General features: G+C 52.7%; 1 protein-coding gene across 5 annotated transcripts; it reads left to right on the top strand.

Moving 5' to 3' along the window:
* Positions 1 to 2,414: 2,414 nt before the first annotated feature.
* On the top strand, positions 2,415 to 19,978 carry CSF3R (colony stimulating factor 3 receptor). 5 transcript variants are annotated; one of them, XR_012512373.1, is made up of 18 exons: positions 2,415 to 2,660; positions 3,926 to 3,980; positions 5,917 to 6,000; positions 9,242 to 9,538; positions 11,353 to 11,476; positions 11,619 to 11,806; positions 12,614 to 12,783; positions 12,909 to 13,062; positions 13,162 to 13,235; positions 13,670 to 13,883; positions 16,080 to 16,268; positions 16,862 to 16,963; positions 17,844 to 17,990; positions 18,102 to 18,242; positions 18,413 to 18,506; positions 18,755 to 18,833; positions 18,939 to 19,052; positions 19,231 to 19,316. XR_012512373.1 is itself a non-coding variant. In XM_074380530.1 (18 exons), exons 4-18 carry the CDS (start codon positions 5,937 to 5,939, stop codon positions 19,699 to 19,701), a joined length of 2,511 nt encoding a protein of 836 aa, XP_074236631.1. In that variant the 5' UTR covers positions 2,676 to 3,231; positions 3,323 to 3,402; positions 3,926 to 3,980; positions 5,917 to 5,936; the 3' UTR covers positions 19,702 to 19,978. The 5 variants fall into 5 exon arrangements, 3 of the variants coding, with proteins under 3 accessions (XP_010346372.1, XP_010346371.1, XP_074236631.1); XR_746118.3 differs by having other exon boundaries at positions 2,416 to 2,660; positions 18,752 to 18,833; XM_074380530.1 differs by lacking the exons at positions 2,415 to 2,660; positions 18,939 to 19,052 and adding exons at positions 2,676 to 3,231; positions 3,323 to 3,402 and having other exon boundaries at positions 18,752 to 18,833; positions 19,231 to 19,978.
* The last annotated feature ends 342 nt before the right edge of the window (positions 19,979 to 20,320 follow it).

Genomic DNA, 20,320 nt, shown 5'->3' with positions numbered 1-20,320 from the left:
CAATGAACAAAAGGCCCATTCTCCTTCCTTAAGAACTGACTGGGGCCGGGCGCGGTGGCTCACACCTATAATCCTAACACTTTGGGAGGCCGAGGAAGGCACATCACTTGAGGCCAGGAGTTCAAGACCAGCCTGACTAACATGGCAAACCCCGATCTCTACAAAAAATACAAAAATTAGCCGAGCATGATGGCACACACCTGTAATCACACCTACTCAGGAGGCTGAGGCAGAAGAATCACTTGAACCCAGAAGGCAGAGGTGGCACTGAGCCAAGATTGTGCCACCGCACTCCAGCCTGGGTGGCAGAGTGATACCTCATCTCAAAAACAACAACAAAACCTGACTGGAAGGCCAGGTGCGGTGGCTCACGCCTGTCAAACCAGCACTTTGGGAGGCTGAGGTGAGCAGATCACTTGAGGTCCAGAATTCAAGGCCAGCCTGGCCAACATGGCGAAACCCCTTCTCTACTAAAAATACAAAAATTAGCCAGGCATGGTGGCACGCACCTGTAGTTCCAGCTACTTGGGAGGCTAAAGCATGAGAATCACTTGAACCTGGGAGGCGGAGGTTGCAGTGAGCCAAGATCATGCCATATTGCACTCCAGCCTGGGCGACAGAGCAAGACTCTGTCTCAAAAAAAAAAAAAAAGAGTACTGACTGGACATGGGAATGTGGAGAAGGGGTTGTAAGAAATGACTCCGGAGTCCCTCAGCTGAGTGACTAGGGAGAGGAGGGGATGGTGGTTAATTCACCATGATGAGGTATGTGGGGATCAGAGACAGGTTTGGTGAAGTGGGGAAAGAGTCATCCAGTTGATCCTTCATTCAACAGACACGTATGGAGGCCTTACTGTGTGACCAGCAGTGTTACAGACACTGGAGATAAAGTTTGGAACAAAACAGACCAAAACCGTTGTCCTCATGGAACTTCTAGTGGGAATTGAAAAGCAATATCGGGGAGAGAGAAAGAGGGAATGGGAGGGAAGGGGCTTGCAAATTTTGAAAAGGGTGCTCAGAGAAGGCTCAGTGAGAAGGTGACATTTTAGCAAAGACCCTTCAGAGAAGGGGAGGGACGGACCCACGCAGCTGTTTGTGGGGTCGTGGGGAAGAGTCCAGACAAATAAAACAGCAAGTGCAAAGCACCTGAGGTAAGAGACGGCGTAACAAGTTCCAGAAGCAAAGAACCCAGAGTGCCTGGAGCAAGGCAGCCAGCAGGAGGATAACAGGAGAGGGATCCGGGACATAATGGGGGTACCAGGTTGCGCAGGGCTTTGCAGATCATTGAAAGGGCTTTGACTTTGACTCTGAATGAGACAGGAGCCATTGGAAAGTTTGGCATAAGGATGACCTGGTCAGACTTCTGTTGAACTGATAACGCACTGGCCGTTGAAGGAGCTACAGACAGGTGGGGGAACAAGGATGAATAGAAGCAGGAGAGCAGGGAGGGGTTACTTCGACGACCTAGGCAAGAGATGAGGGTAGCTTGGGGCTGGCTGGCACTGGTTTAAGTGATATTTATATTTTCCAACATATTATCATAAAAATATTCACACACAGAGCCACGTTGAACTTAAATACCCAGGATTCTGGTTATATTTTGAAAGAAGAGAGTCCCTGGGATTCACTGATCGAGTGGAGGCTGTGGGATTTCTTGGGAGGGCTGCAGCGGGCAGTCGGCTCATTTGACCTGGAAATAGAACTGCAGCCCTGGTCTGCAGCATCACACCAGACCCACACGCCTAAAAAGGATTCTGCGTTAAGGACAACCCGCTGGCCTGTTGGTACCTCACCTCTATTGGGTTATGAAGCCAATAAACTATGGGCAGTTTGAAACTTTCTCAGAAAATGCCAAGAAAATTATTTGTAGTTGCTGGGGAATCATAAATACAGACAATAAAAGACATAAAATGTAGTCTATCTCACCCAGTTACAAAATATTCAGTGTTGCAGAACCATTGTGGGTAAACACCAGTAATTTTTAGTGAACATAGGAAGACCCCATGCCCCCCGCAAGACATCCTCCTGTCTTGCCTCTAGAACTCCTGTTTCTCCATCCGCCTGGTCTGTGGGCAATGCGAAGAATATGTAATGAAGAGGGGAGCAGTAAGTTTTGGGTTATAAAATTCCCTAGATCCTGGAAGACATCCTCCTGAGTACTGTGAAGACGTGGGCCCCAAGGCCAGAGCTGAGAAGAGGCTTGGGGCCGGGTGAGCCTTCCAGCCAAGGTCTGCCTCAAAGTGATGCTCCCCCAGGGCTGGGGGCATGGGGATGGCACCCAGCCAGGTGGGAGCCTGGGCCCTCCCCAACCCCAAAGCTTTGAGCTCAGGAAATCCGGAGGCAGGGGAGGGGGACATTGTTGCCACATTCCCCAGCCCTTTAAGACCCCCAAGGCAGGAAGGCTGCCCGGGCCTCACCAGCTTCCCTCGCAGGCTCCTTCCTGGGAGGAAGGGGCTGCCTGTGCCCTCGAAGGCGCAAGGGAGGGTAGGAGGGAGGCTCGGAAGGTGTTGCAATCCCCAGCCCCCGGGCCTGTCAGAGGCCGAGCCAGTAACGACAGAGCTCGGGGAGAGCAGCTAGACTGCAGCTGGTTTCAGGAACTTCTCTTGACGAGGTGAAGAGAGACCAGGGAGGCCAAGCAGATGCTGGACCAGAGGCTCCAATGTGAGTAGGGAATCCCTAGAGAGGGGCTGAGCCTTGGGCTTGATGGAGAGCTGGAATCCTGGGGCCACTCCCCACAGCTCCGCCAAGTGTTCATGTCCAGGGTCCTAGGTCTGGGGCCAGGGATTCATCCTTTGGAACCTGCAGCCCTGGCCACTGACTCTCTTTTCACAGGATGCCCCTACTTTTTGGGGTATTGCACCAGGGAAGTCACTCACAGCCAAGTTTCTCCTTGGGGACACTGAGCTAGGCTGGGGACAGACCAAATCGTTCTCCCCTCCCCATGCCTCTCTCTCAGTACGTGTGTGTCTGTGAGTTCCAGCTCCGTCTGGGCCTCTGTCTATTTCACTCTCTGTTTCTGTATTTCCTCCTCAAGCTTCTCTCTGGCTTGCTGTCGCTCTGAGTTTCTCTTTCTCACATATTTCCTGCTCTCCCTTGAATCTTAAAATCTTGGTAACAGACCGCTTCCCGGGCTCCAGGCCGCTGAGTGCCCCCGGCTCTCTGGGTCGGCGTCCTTGTCTCTTGGGCCCTTTTTCTCTGTCTCTCGACATCTCCGGCCTCGAGCTTCCTCTCAGTGGGTCTCTGTCATTTCGGTCTGTGTAGATTTCAGTCACCGGCTTGCTCTGTTACTCTTTGTGGCCTTCTCTTCTTTTCTTTACCTACAGCACAACTGGAAAGGCCTCTCCCTCTGTTTATTCCCAGCCCCCTCTTCCCTCTCCACCCTTCCCACAGAAAGAATCTCCAGGTGAGAGTAAAAACAGCAAGGGAGCAAGGGGTGTGAACTGGGGAAGAGAGTGTGAGGGGAGAAGGTCGAGTGTGATGGAGGGAGAGACAGCAAGAGGGGGCGCGAGGGCAGCCGGCCCAGGAGGCATGGAGGTGTGCTGCGCAGCAGCCTCGGAACGAGCTCCCGCAGAGCCCGGCGGCAGAGAAGGCCACAGTGACGGGAGAGCCAGGGGGCCAAGGAGCTAGGAGGAGGGGAGCCAGAAAGGGGGTTTTGAAACTGTGCAGTGTGGCACAGATAAAAGCAAGGTGGCAGTCCTGGGAGGTGTGGCCACGCAGGCTGTGAGGGAGGCAGGGGTGAGGGGAGAACTGAACTGTGCTGGATTCCGTGAGCTGATGACCCACTTTATGGCTTGTGAAAATAACCTACGGTTGCTGAGTGCCGATTCCATGCCAGGCACTGTGCTAAGTACCTTTACCATAATCATCTCATTTCATCCTCACAACAACCCTGAGGCGTGAGTGCTAATGTTATTTATTTTCCACAGATGGGGAAACTGAGGCTTGGCTTGGAAAGGTGAAGTAACTTGTCCAACGTCACAAGTAAGTGGTGGAGCCGGAGATCAAGTCAGGTGACCTGAATCTGAGCTGGGCTCCAAACGTCTCTGCATATCAGCCCCCCAGAGAGTGAGACAGTGCTCCAACAGGCCCCAAGCCCTCTCAACCAGGGTGGGAGGTGCCCAGGGCTGCAGTGAGGGACCAGGGACTGAGGCCAAGCAGGCCAACACCCAGCACCCAGCGGGAGGAGGCCGGGGCCTCTTGGGGCTAGATTGTCTGCTCTGGACAGGAGCCAGTGGAGGCAGATAAGGTGGTACCGCACGGGGCATAGGCTGGGCCTGAAGCTGTCCCTGGCTAGGGCAACAGAGCTGGGATATGATCAAAAGCACATGGAGATGAAAACCAGTGTCCCAAAATCTTGGGCTTGGAGGCTAAATCTTCCCCAACCACTGTTAAGGGGGATAATCAAACTGGTGTGCTGTAGTAAGAAGGTTACCAACCACCGATGCGTAGACAGATGCTTGGAATAGTTGTGCAGGTTTCTCACTGCACAAAACTGAGTAGTAACTGCAGCCGAAATCCAGGCTGTGCCCTAGCTGCCAGGTCCTAGTGTGGTGCTGCATCTGTCCCAAAGAAGGGGTACTTTCTTTCTGATTTCCACAAAGGAGACTTACGGGCTAGAGTCCCTGGGTGTTCGATACTGCAATATAAATGGATAGACTGGCGGTCTGGGTAAGGCCCCTGTGAGCAGGAATAGCCTTGGGTATCTGAACAATTCTTAACCCACACCTCTGTCTGTGAGGGAGAGGAAAAGATGCTCCTACCTTTCTCCCTGCTGAGCACAAGTGATCTGCTGGGACACCACCTGCATATATGTGTCCATATATGTACGTGCAAGCTGGCCAGCAATTCCCACTGATCTGCCACCAGCAGCACAACTCATGCTGGAGGATCAGGTGTTGGCCCCAAGACCCCAGTGGGAGCAGGGTGAAGATTAGGCTGGGCACCCACCCGAGTGGGAGAAACTTCCACATGCTTCCTAAGACTGGAGCCAAGGCACCCTGCATCCAGGCGCTATGGCCATGATCACACGATGCCTGACCTCAGAGGGCTGCCAGAGGTCCGTGCCCAGAATCGGGGGGCATACTGGACCCCTCGGTGCCTTACTTTGTATCCTCAGCCCACATGGCTGAGGCAGCCAGCTTCCTGCCGGTGTAACGTGACAGCCCCTTGCCTCAGCCGCTCCGTAGAATTCTCCCTTTCTTCCAGGGAGCACCCCTGACAACACCGGCATGGCTTCCCCAGGAGAACCTGCCTAGTACTCATGCGCGCCCAACCCGGATGTGCCAGGGAGTGAACACCCAAGAGGCATCTCTTGACCAATGAGGGGCAGGAGTCAGTGATAAATCTTCCCATCCAAGGGATAAATTGACCCTTGGGTGGACAGTTCCGAGAAGTGTCTACATGGCTCTTCAGAAGGTTCCAGCAGGATAGAGCCCCAGTTGTCCACAGAGGTGACCAACATGATAACGTAACCTTGTGTTGGCTTTCTCTCCTTCCCTGTTTCATTCTCCCCAGTCCCTTATCTGCTGCTTGGATCGTCTCAAAATAAACTACCAGCATGCAATTCCTCATCTCAGGTTCTGCTCTCTGGGGGGAGCCCAGCTTAGATAGCCGGGAAGGGGGAAGAATGCTGTTCCCCACTGCTCCTTTCCCTGCTCTTTCCCGGAAGGCAAGTATAATAACAGTGGCTGTCAGTCATTTCCTATGTTCCAGGCACTGTGCAAAGCTCTTGGCTTGCATCATTTTGTGTCTTCCTCCCAAAGTCCCATGCAGTACAGAGTGCTGTTACTTCCATTTTTCAAAGAAACTAAGGCTCAGAGAGGTCAAGCAACCTAGTCAATCTGAACAATGACAGACAACGATTAAGGTCAGCTCTGACTCCAAAGCCCATGGTCTTAAACAACCCTCCTGCCTCCAGGTGAACATCAAGTTGGCGCTATGGCAAGGCTGAGAAACTTCAGCCTGACTTGGGCTGCCCTGATCATCCTGCTGCTCTCCGGAAGTGAGTATGGCCAAGGATGGGGGTGCAGTGGGGAGGTGGAGTTACAAGAAGAGATATTGGGAATCATTTCCTTGCACTGCCACAAGGCTCCTGGGATTCCCAGAGAATCCCAAAAGACTCAAGACTGAGCCGCAGATGTGGGGTAGCTGATCTTCCACCCAGACTCCCATAGGCAAACCACACCCAAGAGGAATGTTGAGATGATCAGGGCTGGTCAGCCTGGAAAATGCCAGTGGGACACAGATCTTGTCCGCAAATCTCTACCAAGCTGTCAGAAGGAAGCTATGGGTCCGATGCAGCCTTGGTGGACAGCAAAGGGTCAGGATAGAAGCGACAAGGGGATGGGTTTCATCCTGAAATACAGAAGCCCAGGCAGAGCTCGGTTTCCAACCGTGGAAACTCTGTCTTGAGAGGTAGAGAACTTCCCATCCCCAGCGGTGTGCAAGCTGAGGCCAGGATTCCCAGAGACGCTACGTAGCAGGAGTTGGCAAACTTTGTCTGGCAGTAATGTTTAGGCTTTGCCGGCCACATACTGTCTCTGTTCCATGTTTGGTTGGTTGGTTGGTTGTTTTTGAGACAGGGTCTCCCTCTGTCACCCAGGCTGGAGTGCAGTGGCACAATCACAGCCTCAACTTCCTGGGCTTAAGCCATCCTTCCACCTCAGCGTCCAAGGTAGTTCGGGGCATGCCACCACACTCTGCTAATTTTTTTTGTAGATGTAGTTTTGCCATGTTGCCTAGGCTGGTTTCAAACTTCTGGGTTCCAGCAGTCTGCCCGTCCTGACCTCCCAAAGTGTGGGGATTACAGGTGTGACCCACCATGCCCTGCCTATTGCATGTTTTTTGTTTTTTGAGATGGAGTCTCTCTCTGTTGCCCAGGCTGGAGTGCAGTGGGGGTTGATCTTGGCTCACTGCAACCTCCACCTCCCGAGTTCAAGCAATTCTCCTGCCTCAGCCTCACGAATAGCTGGGATTACAGGCGCCTGCCACCATGCCTGGCTAATTTTTATATTTTTAGTAGAGATGGGGTTTCACACCATGTTGGTCAGGCTGGTCTCAAACCCCTGACCTCAGGTGATCCACCCACCTCGGCCTCCCAAAGTGCTGGGATTACAGGCATGAGCCACCACACCCAGCCCTGTTGCATGTTTTTATTTGGTTTCTGTTTCGTTTGTTTTTAACACTAAAAATGTAAGGCAGATCCTTAGTTGTTAGACCATACAAAAATAGGCCATTCAAGTCCTGCTGTAGAGGGCAGAGCATCAGGTGGAGTTTTGAAGCAAATGACCTTGTAAAGTTCCTTCCAGCCTGAAGTCCTGAGCCTGTGAAGCAGAAGCAGCCCTTTGTTGAGAATCATGAACTTGCTCTGTGACCCTGGGCAAACTGCTTCTCCTCATAGGGCCTCTGCATCCCCACCAATAAAACAGGCCTAAAAACACCAGAGAGAGGAGAGAAAGCATTGTGGGGAAAGTGCATGTTTGTTTATTTATTTATCAAACACATTTTCATCAAGGTGATACTCTGTACCAGGCACTGGGAATACAGTAATAAGCAAACAGCCAAGGTCTGCTGGCCTCACAGAATTTGTAATCTAGCTGGAGTGATAGATAAGTAAATAATCCTAAGACTCTATAATTATGAAGGATAATAAGGACTTTGAGGAAGTACAGGGGCCTTGGCCTGCTCCAGCTTGTTAGTGTCTGGTCTGGTTTCTTCAAGATGCCTAAGTGTTAACCAGGTGAAACAGGGATGAGAGGGAGAAAGGAGAGTCCCTCAAAAAAAGAACAGCAGGTCAAGCACAGTGACTCACACCTGTAGTCCCAGCACTTAAGGAGGCTGAGGCAGGAGGATTGCTTGAACACAGAAGTTCAAGATTAGCCTGGGAAACATAGTGAAACCCATCTCTACAAAAAAAAAAAAAAAAAAAAAAATCAAAAAATTAGCCAGGTATGGTGGCATGCACCTGTAGTCCCAGCTACTCGAGAGGCTGAGATGGGAGGATCACTTGAGCCTGGGAGGTCAAGAGTGCAGTGAGCCCTCTTGTTTGTTTTTCACTCCTTTAAAACCTTCCTAACAAGGAAGATTCTTAGTTGTTAGGCCATACAAAATACAAAAATAGGCCACTCAAGTTCTGCTGTAGAGGGCAGAGCATCAGGTGGAGTTTTGAAGCAAACAACCTTGTCAAGTTCCTTCCAGCCTGTAACCCTGAGCCTGTGCAGCAGAGGAGGCCCTTCGATGGTGCCACTGCACTCCAGCCTGAGTAACACAGCGAGACCCAAAAAAACCCAGCAGGTCCAAAGATCCAGAGACTAAAAAGATAATGGAGTTTTCAAAGAATAGCAAGAATGAGCCAGAATGGCCAGAGCAGAGAGACGCTATAAGCTGGAACCGAGAGGATCAGGCAGGGGCCAGGCCACAAGATCTATGTGAAGGATTTGAGTCTCTATCCTAATGATGGCAGCAAGTACTCACAGGCCAGACACTGCTCTAAGTGCCTTCCATATGTTAGCTCATGTAATCCTTCCAGTGACGCCAATATAGGGGACAATTTTTATTCCTATTTTACAGATGATAAAATCGAGGCACAGGAAGTCTCAGTAATATATCAGGGTCAGGTAATAAGCCACAGAACCCGAATTTAAACCTAGGCAGTCTAGTTCCAACATCCACCCTCATCCATCACACCATACTGCCTTTCAGAGCAATGATGTACCACTGAAGTGCTGCGATGGAGATGGGGTAGCAGAATCGAATCGGATATGACTTGTGAAAAGATTGCTGTGGCTATGGGTTCTTATCACTCCAATCACTGCTTGCACCATCCTTGGGGAGGACACTGGGAATTATCAGTCTTTATCTGGTGATGTGCTGGTGCTGGCTTGCAAAAACTAACTGTGCATGTCTGTTCCCAACTCCCCGATCAATGACGTCACATCAGTAGCTTGAAATCAGCTAAGGTGAGAGTATTCACACCACGGAAAGGGGCACACACTACAAACCAGGGTCTGCTCTTCTCTGTCGAGCTGGCTGATAAACAGTTACCAGCACAACACTATCTCTGCCTCACCCCTGTAGCGTCTCGAAGTCCCTGTCCACATCCTTCAATTTCCAGCCCCCATGTCTTGAAGGATGAGACAGGAAGGTGAGGGCCCTGAGTCTAAGATTACAGAGGCCTAGATTAGGTTATAGACCAGCTCTGCTAGGCAGAGGAGTCGTTCCTGGCCCATTCTCTTCCACCTCAGGTCTGGAGGGGTGTGGGCACATCAATGTCTCGGCCCCCATCGTCCGCCTGGGGGATCCCATCACGGCCTCCTGCATCATCACGCAGAAATGCAGCCATCTGGACCCGGAGTCACAGATTCTTTGGAGACTGGGAGCAGATCTTCAGCCTGGTGGGAAGCAGCAGCGTCTGTCTGATGGGACCCAGGAATCTACCATCACCCTGCCCCACCTCAACCACACTCGGGCCTTTCTCTCCTGCTGCCTGAACTGGAGCAACACCGTGCAGATCCTGGACCAGGTTGAGCTGCACGCAGGCTGTAAGTCCCTCCAGCCATCCATCTACTCTACTTCCAATACCCTCCTGCCAATGCTAATAAGAATATTACTGGCCAGGTACGGTGGCTCACGCCTGTAATCCCAGCACTTTGGGAGGCCGAGGCAAGGGGATCACCTGAGGTCAGGAGTTTGTGAGCAACTTGGTCAACATGGCAAAACTCCATCTCTACTAAAAATACAAAAAATTAGCCAGGCATGGTGGTGGGCACCTGTAATCCTAGCTACTCAGGAGGCTGAGACATGAGAATTGCTCAAACCCGGGAGGCAGAGGTTGCAGTGAGCCGAGATCACGTCACTGCACCCCAGCCTGGGCAACAAGAGCGAAACTCCATCTCAAAAAAAAGAGTATTACCTATTGAGCTCTTGCCTAATAAGCATTTTATGGGCATAATATCAGGTAACAGTAGTATCAGTTGGTGCTACTATTTAGCCCCACTTTGCAGACAAAGAACTGAGATTCAAGGAGGGTAAGCGACTTGCCTGTCACATATTAATAGGATGGAGGCAGTGTGGCTCTAAAGCCAGTGTGGTGACCGCTACTCTATAGAGCCAAGTTACCAGCCATCAGAGGGTGTCTCCGAGGAGAACATTCTCCACCAGCTGGGCTTGCCCTCTGCTTCTCCTCCACCCCCATTTCAACCTTCCTTTCAAACTGCGCAGGATGGAATTTGTGCCAAGCTGAGGCATAAGAAAAAACACGCCGGGCGCGGTGGCTCAAGCCTGTAATCCCAGCACTTTGGGAGGCCGAGGCGGGTGGATCACGAGGTCATGAGATTGAGACCATCCTGGTTAACGTGGTGAAACCCCGTCTCTACTAAAAATACAAAAAAAAATTAGCTGGGCATGGTGGCGCGTGCCTGTAATCCCAGCTACTCAGGAGGCTGAGGCAGAAGAATTGCCTGAACCCAGGAGGCGGAGGTTGCGGTGAGCCGAGATCGCGTCATTGCACTCCAGCCTGGGTAACAAGAACGAAAAAACTCTGTCTCGAGAAAAAAAAACAAAGACCAAGGTTCTTGTTTAAGAATCAGTAATGGGCTGGGTGCAGAGGCTCATGCCTGTAATCCCAGCACTTTGGGAGGCCTAGGTGGATGGATCATTTGAGGTCAAGAGTTTGAAACCAGCCTGGCCAACATGGAAAAAACCCATCTCTACTAAAAATACAAAAAATTAGCCAGGCGAGCCGAGGTCACACCACGGCACTCCAGCCTGGCTGACAGCAAGACTCCATCTCAAAAAAAAAAAAAAAAAAAAAAAAAAAAAGCATCAGTAATGGCCACTGCTAACACTTACATGGCATTTCCTGTATATCAGGCACCGTTCTGAGCACTTCAGAGTGAGTCATTTAGAGTGACATTAGAGTGAGTCATTTAGCCCTCACAATAACACTAGGGGGTGGGTATTTTACCGTTACCCCCATTTTACAGATGAGGATGCTGAGGCACAGAGCAGTTAAATAACTTCAGGATCACAGGGCTAATGAATGGCAGGACCAGGATAAAAACCCAAACACTGCACTGTCATTGACAAAGGGTCTGGAGTTGGGGGGCTTGGAAATGGGGCACCACTGTGCTGCTGGGGGCCTATGATGCTTGCCCCTGTGCTTACCTGTAACTTAGCTTCCCCCAGGGCTGCCCTTCCAGAGCCACTCTGCCTGGAGACGGCGGGGACCCACAAGGTGACAACCGAGGAACCGAGACAGGGCAAGGCAACATGGCCACCTGGTCCCAGAGGGAGCTTTCTGAGTGTTCTGAGTGGTCCCACCCAAAACCCTCACACTCTTCCCACCTACATGCAGACCCTCCAGCTGTACCCCGCAACCTCTCCTGCCTCATGAACCTCACAACCAACAGCCTCAACTGCCAGTGGGAGCCAGGACCTGAGACCCACCTACCCACCAACATCACTCTGAAGAGCTTCAAGTGAGGAGGGGGCCCCCATCCCGGTGCCCTCCCGTCGGGTTCTGGGATGAGCCATGGGTAGGATGGTGGGCACGCCTCTGGAAGGGAGAAGGGAGCCTCACTTTCTTCCTCTGCTTGACACCCAAGCCTGGACTATTGGCAGGAGCCGGGCCAACTGTCAGACCCAAGAGGACTCCATCCGGGACTGTGTGCCCAAGGATGGGCAGAGCCGCTGCTCCATCCCACGCAGACACCTGCTGTTGTACCAGAATATGGTCATCTGGGTGCAGGCAGAGAACGCACTGGGGACCAGCATGTCGCTACAACTGTGCCTTAATCCCATGGACGTTGGTGGGTTATACTGGGTGCAGGGGAGGGAAGGGGCCCCCAAAACGGGCAGACACAGAGAGGAATGGAGAGGGAAACACAGGCCCAGTGACTGACGAGGAGACACTGGAAGATCTAGAGACAAAGGCAGAGAAGAGAGACAGAGACAAAGAGGGGTGCAGCTGGAGACAGAGACAAAGAGGGGTGCAGATAGAGACAGAGAAATGGGCACACAGACCCAGAGGCCGGAAGAGGCACAGAAGCAAGGAGATACATTCAGTCATGGCTTTCAGCACGTTTCCTGAAGCACCCACTAAGTGTAAGGCACTGCTGTAGGTACTGGGGATATAGCAGTAAACAAAGCATCCAAAATCCCACCCTCAGAATGTTAGATTCCAATGGGAAGTTAAATAAGATAGAATGTCAGATGGCAATAAGCAGAAAGGAGAAAGTAAGGAGGAGAAGGACACAGAGAGGGAAAGGGGAGCAGTGGCTATTTCAAGAGGTTGGTCAAGAAAGGCCTCACTAAGAGGGTGACAATTGAGCAGATCCTTGAAGGGAATGAGGGAGCAAGCTGCTGGCTATCTGGAGGGAAAACATTTCAAGCAGAAGTAACAACCAGAGCAAAGTAACAGCCAGTGCAAAGGCCCTGGGGCAAGAGTAAGAAACAGAGACCTAGAGAGAAACAAAGACTCATAGAGACTGAACCGCAGAAACCTGCCAATGCAATGTGGGCAGACGGTGAACCACAGACAGGGAGACAAGCGGGAGCTAAGGCAGAGCCCTCTAGGGTGGGGCAGGGAGAGCTTCTGACAGCCCCACTCCTTGCAGTGAAACTGGAGCCCCCCATGCTGCGGACCCCAGACCCCAACCCTGAAGCGCCCCCTCCCGAGCCAGGCTGCCTACACTTGTGCTGGGAGCCATGGAAGCCAGGCCTGTTTATAAATCAAAAGTGTGAGCTGCGCCACAAGCCACAGCGTGGAGATGCCAGCTGGGCACTGGTGAGGTGGAGGGCAACCTGGGGAGCCTGCGGTGGTGGGGGTAGGGGGCAGGGTAAGTTGGGCTCGAGCTGGCCCTGGAATGGCCCAGAGATCCAAGGCTCAGAGTCATGTCCACCCCCCACTAGGTGGGCCCCCTGCCCTCAGAGGCCTTTCAGTATGAGCTCTGTGGGCTCCTCCCAGCCACAACCTACACCCTGCAGATACGTTGCATCCGCTGGCCCCTGCCTGGCCTTTGGAGCAACTGGAGCCCCAACCTGGAGCTGAGAACTACTGAACGGGGTAAGGAGGTGATGAGGGGCTGGGAGCAGCCATCAGTATCCAGTCCAGGCCCCCAGGGCCCTCCCTGACTGGCACCCTCCCTTCTTGTTCCATCCACAGCCCCCACTGTCAGACTGGACATATGGTGGCGGCAGAGGCAGCAGGACCCCAGGACAGTGCAGCTGTTCTGGAAGGTGACTTCCTCTGAAGGCTACCCCTCTACCTTGACATCTCCTCCAATCCAAATAGACCCCTGCAAACCGGGGCTTAGGACTCTGACAGGTCTGAGAAGTGTGGATGCATTTATATGTGATTTGCATGCACTTTGCATGTGCCTCGGGAGCTGAGTTTGCTTTTGGAGAGACTACAAGGCAGGGCACAGGGCGGTTCAGTGAATGGTTAAAAGCCTGCTGTGTGCACTGACTTGTTTCTCCCTGCCCTCCAGCTTCTTCCTGCCCTCCTTCCTAGAGCCTAGCCCAAGGGAACAGAGGGAAAAGGGGAGGGGTGAGAAGCCTGGCCCCCAGCCTGGGGAGGCTCCATTGTATGATCCACCCACCCCACCTAGAGGCTCTCCCCTACTCAAGAGGAGCTGCACATCCCCTTCTCTTCTTCCTCCTGTGCCCCATAGCCAGTGCCCCTGGAAGAAGACAGTGGACAGATCCAAGGTTACCTGGTTTCTTGGAGACCCTCAGGCCAGGCTGTGGCCGTCCTGCCCCTCTGCAACACCACAGAGCTCAGCTGCACCTTCCACCTGCCTTCAGAAGCCCAGGAGGTGACCCTCGAGGCTTATAACTCAGCTGGGACCTCTCGTCCCAGCCCAGTGGCCTTCTCAGAGAGCAGAGGTAAAGGGGGCTGGCAGCCAGAAGAACACTGGTCAAGTGTGTCAGTTCAAAGGCTAGATTGCCTGGCTTCAAATCTATTCCTACTGGCTGGGCGCGGTGGCTCACACCTGTAATCCCAACACTTTGGGAGGCCAAGGCAGGCAGATCACCTGAGGTTGGGAGTTCAAGATCAGCCTGGCCAACGTGGTAAAACCCTGTCTCTACTAAAAATACAAATATTAGCCAGGCATGGTGGCATGCGCCTGTATTCCCAGCTACTTGGGTGGCTGAGGCAGGAGAATTGCTTGAACCTGGGAGGTGGAGGTCGCAGCAACATGAGATCACACCATTGCACTCTAGTCTGGGTGACAGAGGAGACTCCGTCTAAAAAAAAAAAAAATCTAGTCCTATCACTTGCTAACAGTGTGACCTGAGCAGGTTACCTCCCTTCCCTGGCCTCTGTTTCCACATCCAGCAGATGGGGATGATAACAGTGCCTACTGAGGTGTAGCACGGGGAGCACATGAGTTAAGACAAGGGCCTAGTACAAAGTAACTGCTCCGCCTGTGTCTGCTGTTATTATCATCAGCCAGAACCAGTTGAAGCTCACACACATACACACACACACACACACACACACACACACACACAGCCCATTTTGCCATGAAAGCTGAGAGAGAAAGCCCCAGGCTTTTCTCCCTGGAACATGGTCTATGACTTCATTGTTCATTCTCAGGAGATCAGCTGCCACCTTCCCTAAACATGGGTCCTCACGAGGTGGAACTAATCACAATAACAATCATAACAGCTAATGTTCCCACTTACTAGCTGTGTGATCTTAGGTAAGTTTATTAATCTCTCTGTGTCTCTCAGTTTTCTCATTAATAAAATGAGGACAAGAGTAGTACTTTCTGGGTATGACTATTAAAGGACTCAGTGAATTAAAATATAACAAGGAGTTAGGTACAGTGGCTCATGCCAGCACTTTAGGAGGCTGAGGCAGGCAGATCACCTGAGGTCAAGAAGTCAAAACCAGCCTGGTCAACATGGTGAAACCCCATGTCTACTAAAAATACAAGAATTGCTGGGCGTGGTGGCTCACGCCTGTAATCCCAGCACTTTGGGAGGCCGAGGCGGGTGGATCACGAGGTCAAGAGATCGAGACCATCCTGCTCAACATGGTGAAACCCCGTCTCTACTAAAAATATACAAAAAATCAGCTGGGCATGGTGGCGCGTGCCTATAATCCCAGCTACTCAGGAGGCTGAGGCAGGAGAATTGCCTGAACTCAGGAGGCGGAGGTTGCGGTGAGCCAAGATCGCGCCATTGCACTCCAGCCTGGGTAACAAGAGCGAAACTCCGTCTCAAAAAAAAAAAAAAAAAAAAATACAAGAATTAGCCAGGCGTGTTGACAGGTGCCTGTAAACCCAGCTACTCGGGAGGCTGAGGCAGGAGAATCGCTTAAACCGGGATGGCGGAGGCCCTTCAGTATGAGCTCTATGGGCTGGAGTGCAATGAGCCAAGATTGCACCACTGCACTCCAGCTTGGGTGGCAGAGCATCACTCCAAACAAAAAATAAAATAAGGCGGGACGCAGTGGCTCACACCTACAGTCTCAGCACTTTGGGAGGCCTCGAAGGGCAGATCATTGAGATTAGCCTGACCAACATGGTGAAACCCTCCATCTCTACTAAAAATACAAAAATTAGCCAAGCGTGGTGGCAGGCGCCTGTAATCCCAGCTACTCAGGAGGCTGAGAGGAGAAGAATTGCTTGAACCCAGGAGGCGGAGGTTGCAGTGAGCCAAGATCATGCCACTGCACTCCAGCCTGGGTGACAGAGCGAGAGTCCATCTCAAAAATAAATAAATAAGTAAAATAAAGCAAAGTAAGGTAAAGTGTAAAGTAAAATAAAATAAAATAAAACACATCAAGGATTACGGACACATAACAAGAGCCACACAGTGTTCCTATCACCACTACTCTATGCTAGGCTTGTTCGTTCCATGCATCAAGTCGTTTAATCTGCACTGACACCCTATGAGGCAGAAACTTTGATCATCATTTCCACTTTACAGATGAGGAAACTGAGGCTCAGATATTGACCCACCCAAGGTCACCCAGCCTGTAAGTAGAAAAGCCAGGATTTGAATCCAGGCTTCTGGCTCCAGGGCCTGCGTTCTTTTCACCTTCATTCTACCATTTCCCACTGTCTCCAGGCCCAGCCCTGACCAGACTCCATGCCACGGCCCGAGACCCTCACAGCCTCTGGGTTGGCTGGGAGCGCCCCAGTCCACAGCCTCAGGGCTACGTGATTGAATGGGGCCCGGGCCCCTCCAGCACAAGCAACAGCAACCAGACCTGGAGGATGGAACAGAGCGGGAGCGTCACGGGGTTTCTGCTGAAGGGTGAGGCTGGCCTGGAAAGATGGGCAGAACCAGGGACAAAGGGAGGCAGTGCTTGTCTGACAATAAGCAGGGGGCAGCCTGAACTGCCCTAGAGACATGGATTCTCCAGCCTTTCTTGGTCCTTCACTGTTCCCATTTCATATCCTCATCATCAGGAAGTTCTCCCTACGGTCTTAACCCAGGCGTCCCCAAACGATGGCCCGCGGGCCGCATGCGGCCCCCTGAGGCCATTTATCCGGCCCCCGCCGCACTTCGGGAAGGGGCACCTCTTACATTGGTGGTCCGTGAGAGGAGCACAGTATGTGGCGGCCCTCCGACGGTCTGAGGGACAGTGAACTGGCCCCCTGTGTAAAAAGTCTGGGGACGCCTGCTCTAACCTAATCCTTTTTCTATAGCCCTGACGTGCCACCGTTTTAGCTCTCTCTTCCACTTTTCTTCCCTAATTCTCATCAAATGATCTAAAGAAGAGATTGCGGAGGTTAACCTCAAATCGTGAGGCCAGGGTAGCCCTGACCAGAGGTCTGAGGCTAGCTCCTGATCATCAGCACAGGTTAGCTCCTAACAGGAATGCCTACCCCATTTTCTCTCTACAGAGAACATCAGGCCCTTTCAGCTCTATGAGATCACTGTGACTCCCTTGTACCAGGACGCCATGGGACACTCCCAACATGTCTACGCCTACTCCCAAGAAAGGGGTTCGTCAACCATCAGGCCCCTTTCCAGAATCCTCTCCTCTCTCTTCCAAGGCTCCGCCTGGTCCCCAGCAATCAGGAATATAGGGAACACTGCCTTCCTACCATACTTCTGGCCCTGGAGAGGATCTCTCCCAATCCCCTGGCTTATACTTGATCCCTACAGCTGGACAGAAATCAGGTGCTGGGATAGAAACTGAGTAGGGAGGTAACACAATTCAAGGAGCAAATCTGGCAAAAATCAGTCCATTTCCCAGACAAAAATAAGGTGTTAATATGTAACAGAACTTGGACAGAGGGGCCGGGCGCAGTGGCTCGCACCTGTTATCCTAACACTCTGGGAGGCCAACGCAGGCAGATCACCTGAGCTCAGGAGTTTGAGACCAGCCTGGGCAACCTTGTCTCTATAGAAAAATAAATAAATAAATAAACAAACAAACAAAAAATTAGCTGGGTGCAGTGGCGCGTGCCTATAGCCCCAGCTACTTGAGAGGCTGAGGTGGGAGGATCAGATCGCTCGAGCCCTGGGTGACAGAGCGAGACCCTGTCTCAAAACAAAACAAAAGAAATTGGACAGAGGACCTGGCATAAATTCAGAGAGTGAGTGGCAGAAATCAGAGAGTAAATCAGATAAAATCAGTCCTGGTAGAAATCAGAAAGGGAAAATCTAGAGTCAAGCAGAGCCAGGTTCAAATCCTGGCTCAGACACTTTATTAGCAGTAGGCGGAACCTGGATTAAATCCCTGGGAAAATGAGGCTTGGACATGAGTTCCCTTGGGCTCTTTCTCATCTACCCTGCAGTGGCTGGAAAGCCACAAGAAGTCCAATTGGGCTCTTGCTCTGCCCCACTCCCTTTACCCCCTGCACCTCTTTCTTCCCACAGGCCCCTCCCGTGCCCCAGAGCTTCGTCTAAACCACATTGGCAAGACCTGGGCACAGCTGGAGTGGGTGCCCGAGCCCCCTGAGCTGGGGAAGAGTCCCCTGACCCACTACACCATCTTTTGGACCAACGCTCAGAACCAGTTCTTCTGTGAGTCTATCCTCAGTTCCCCACAGCCCCAGAAGGCCCAGGAGAGGGTGCTCAGCTGCCATGGAGGCAGCTTCAGCATCCAGGCCTAGGCTGACCGTACACCCCTCCCAGCCACCATCCTGAATGCCTCGTCCAGTGGCTTTGTCCTCCATGGCCTGAAGCCCGCCAGTCTGTATCACGTCCACCTCATGGCCGTCAGCAAGGCTGGGGCCGTCAACAGTACAGTCCTCAACCTGATGACCTTGACCCCAGGTAAGGGGAGATGGGGTCTGGGCAGAGATGGCTATTAGGAGGGTACCCCAACCAAAGGTTGCTGATTTTGAGAGTAGAAGGGGACTGACTTTGAAACCCCTGGTCGGAGGGAAGAGACCCAGCCTTCCCCACATGCATTCTAATTTCTTCCGGCTCTCCCCTCACTGCAGAAGGGTCTGAGCTACACATCCTCCTGGGCCTGTTCGGCCTCCTGCTCCTGCTCACCTGTCTCTGTGGAACTGTCTGGCTCTGCTGCAGCCCCAAGTGAGTCCCTTTGAGAAACCTGAGATCCTGCTTCCCCCACCCACAGGGAACCGCAGGTCCAGGTGGGCCCATCTAAGTCCCTCCCAACCGTCCCAGACTTTGGGGCCCCTGTCTGAGAGTCCCAGCCCCAGCTTCTTCTCTGTGCACGAAGCACAGCTGCACCTCTTCAGGTGGGGCAGGTGGGACAAAGGGTGGAAAGATCGGAGGGTGTGTCTGACCCAGCCTCCGTCTGCCTCCTTTTGAAGCAGGAAGAATCCCCTCTGGCCAAATGTCCCAGATCCAGCTCACAGCAGCCTGGGCTCCTGGGTGCCCACCACCATGGAGGAGGTGAGAAGCCAGGAGGAAGAGGGAAATGGGGTGGGGATGTTGGCCCAGGCTCAGTGAAGGGACACCTCCTGAAGCTAAGTACTCAGGCCTTCCTGTCACTTCCAGCAACATCCCCTCCCTTTGAGGTGAAACAGACCCAAAGAATCCCAGCGCTGTCCATCTCACAGCCTCAGTCAGCTCCCCGCGATATGGAAAGACTGACGATGCTGAGTCTGAACGGTGCGTGGCATGTGTCAGGCATGTGTCAGGAACATAACAATGCTTTGCAAGTGGAACCTTTGGTGTTCTAGAAGTAACAGCAGGAATGTCCCCACCACTGCCAGAACCCAGACAGGGACGGTGGCTGGGGCAGACATCTGAAATGAGCCGTGCTCTCACCCCACATCCTTGTGTGCAGGAGGCCTTCCAGCTGCCCAGCCTCGGCACGCCACCCATCACCAAGCTCACAGTGCTGGAGGAGGAGAAGAAGAAGCCGGTGCCCTGGGAGTCCCATAACAGCTCAGAGACTTGTGGCCTCCCCACTCTGGTCCAGCCCTATGTGCTCCAGAGGGACCCAAGAGCAGCTTCCACCCAGCCCCAATCCCAGTCTGGCACCAGGGATCAGGTCCTTTACGGGCAGCTGCTGGGCAGCCCCACAAGCCCAGGGCCAGGGCACTACCTCCGCTGCGACTCCACTCAGCCCCTCTTGGGGGGTGTCAGCCCCAGCCCCAAGTCCTATGAGAACCTCTGGTTCCAGGCCAGCCCCCTGGGGACCCTGGCAGCCCCAGCCCCAAGCCAGGAGGATGACTGCGTCTTTGGGCCACTGCTCGACTTCCCCCTCCTGCAGGGGATCAAGGTCCATGGGGTGGAGGGGCTGGGGAACTTCTAGGGCTTCCTGGAATTCTCTTCTTGGGCCTGCCTCTTAAAGGCCTGAGCTAGCTGGAGGAGAGGAGAGGGCCCAAGAGCCCATCACTAAAAACTACCCCAGCCCAGGCTCTCCCCCATAAGCCATCAGCATCCCCCTCTCCTCCCAATCTCCATAGGGTGGGCTTCCCAGGCAACCTGCATAGTTTAAGGACCAGATCATGCTCCATCAGCCCCACCCAATGGCCTTTTGTGCTTGTTTCCTATAATTTCAGTATTGTAAACTACTTTTTGGCTCTGAGTTTCTGTTGTTGTTTAGAGACACCCTTGAGTGTAACTGAGTCTCTGCTACTGATTTTTCGAGGCCCAGCAGTCAGGGAGAAACTTCTCAGAACTGATCCTTCCTTTTCTCCTTTCTTCCGTCCCTCCCTCCCTTCCTCCCTCCTTTCCTTCCCTTCCTTCCACTCTTCCTTCCTTCCTCCATTCTTTGCCTCCTTCCTTGCCTTCCTGCCTGCCTGCCTGCCTGCCTCCCTTCCTTCCCTCCCTTCCTCCCTTCCTTCCCTTCCTCCCTTCCTTCCCTTCTCTCCCTTCCTTCCCTTCCTCCCTTCCTTCCCTTCTCTCCCTTCCTTCCTTCCGTCCTTCTG

The sequence above is a fragment of the Saimiri boliviensis genome, chromosome 11, assembly GCF_048565385.1.
Source record: "Saimiri boliviensis isolate mSaiBol1 chromosome 11, mSaiBol1.pri, whole genome shotgun sequence".
Classification (NCBI taxonomy): domain Eukaryota; kingdom Metazoa; phylum Chordata; class Mammalia; order Primates; family Cebidae; genus Saimiri; species Saimiri boliviensis.
The sequence above is the reverse complement of the archived record's forward strand: the minus strand, read 5'-3'. Positions and strand labels throughout refer to the sequence as shown.

Excerpts from the sequence above, each read along its gene's own strand:
- CSF3R (XM_010348069.3), top strand. The coding sequence starts at position 5,937 with ATGGCAAGGCTGAGAAACTTCAGCCTGACTTGGGCTGCCCTGATCATC. Across the intron at positions 13,236-13,669 it reads CAGTGCAGCTGTTCTGGAAG|CCAGTGCCCCTGGAAGAAGA; the intron begins GTGACTTCCTCT and ends TGTGCCCCATAG. Across the intron at positions 16,269-16,861 it reads CACGGGGTTTCTGCTGAAGG|AGAACATCAGGCCCTTTCAG; the intron begins GTGAGGCTGGCC and ends TTCTCTCTACAG.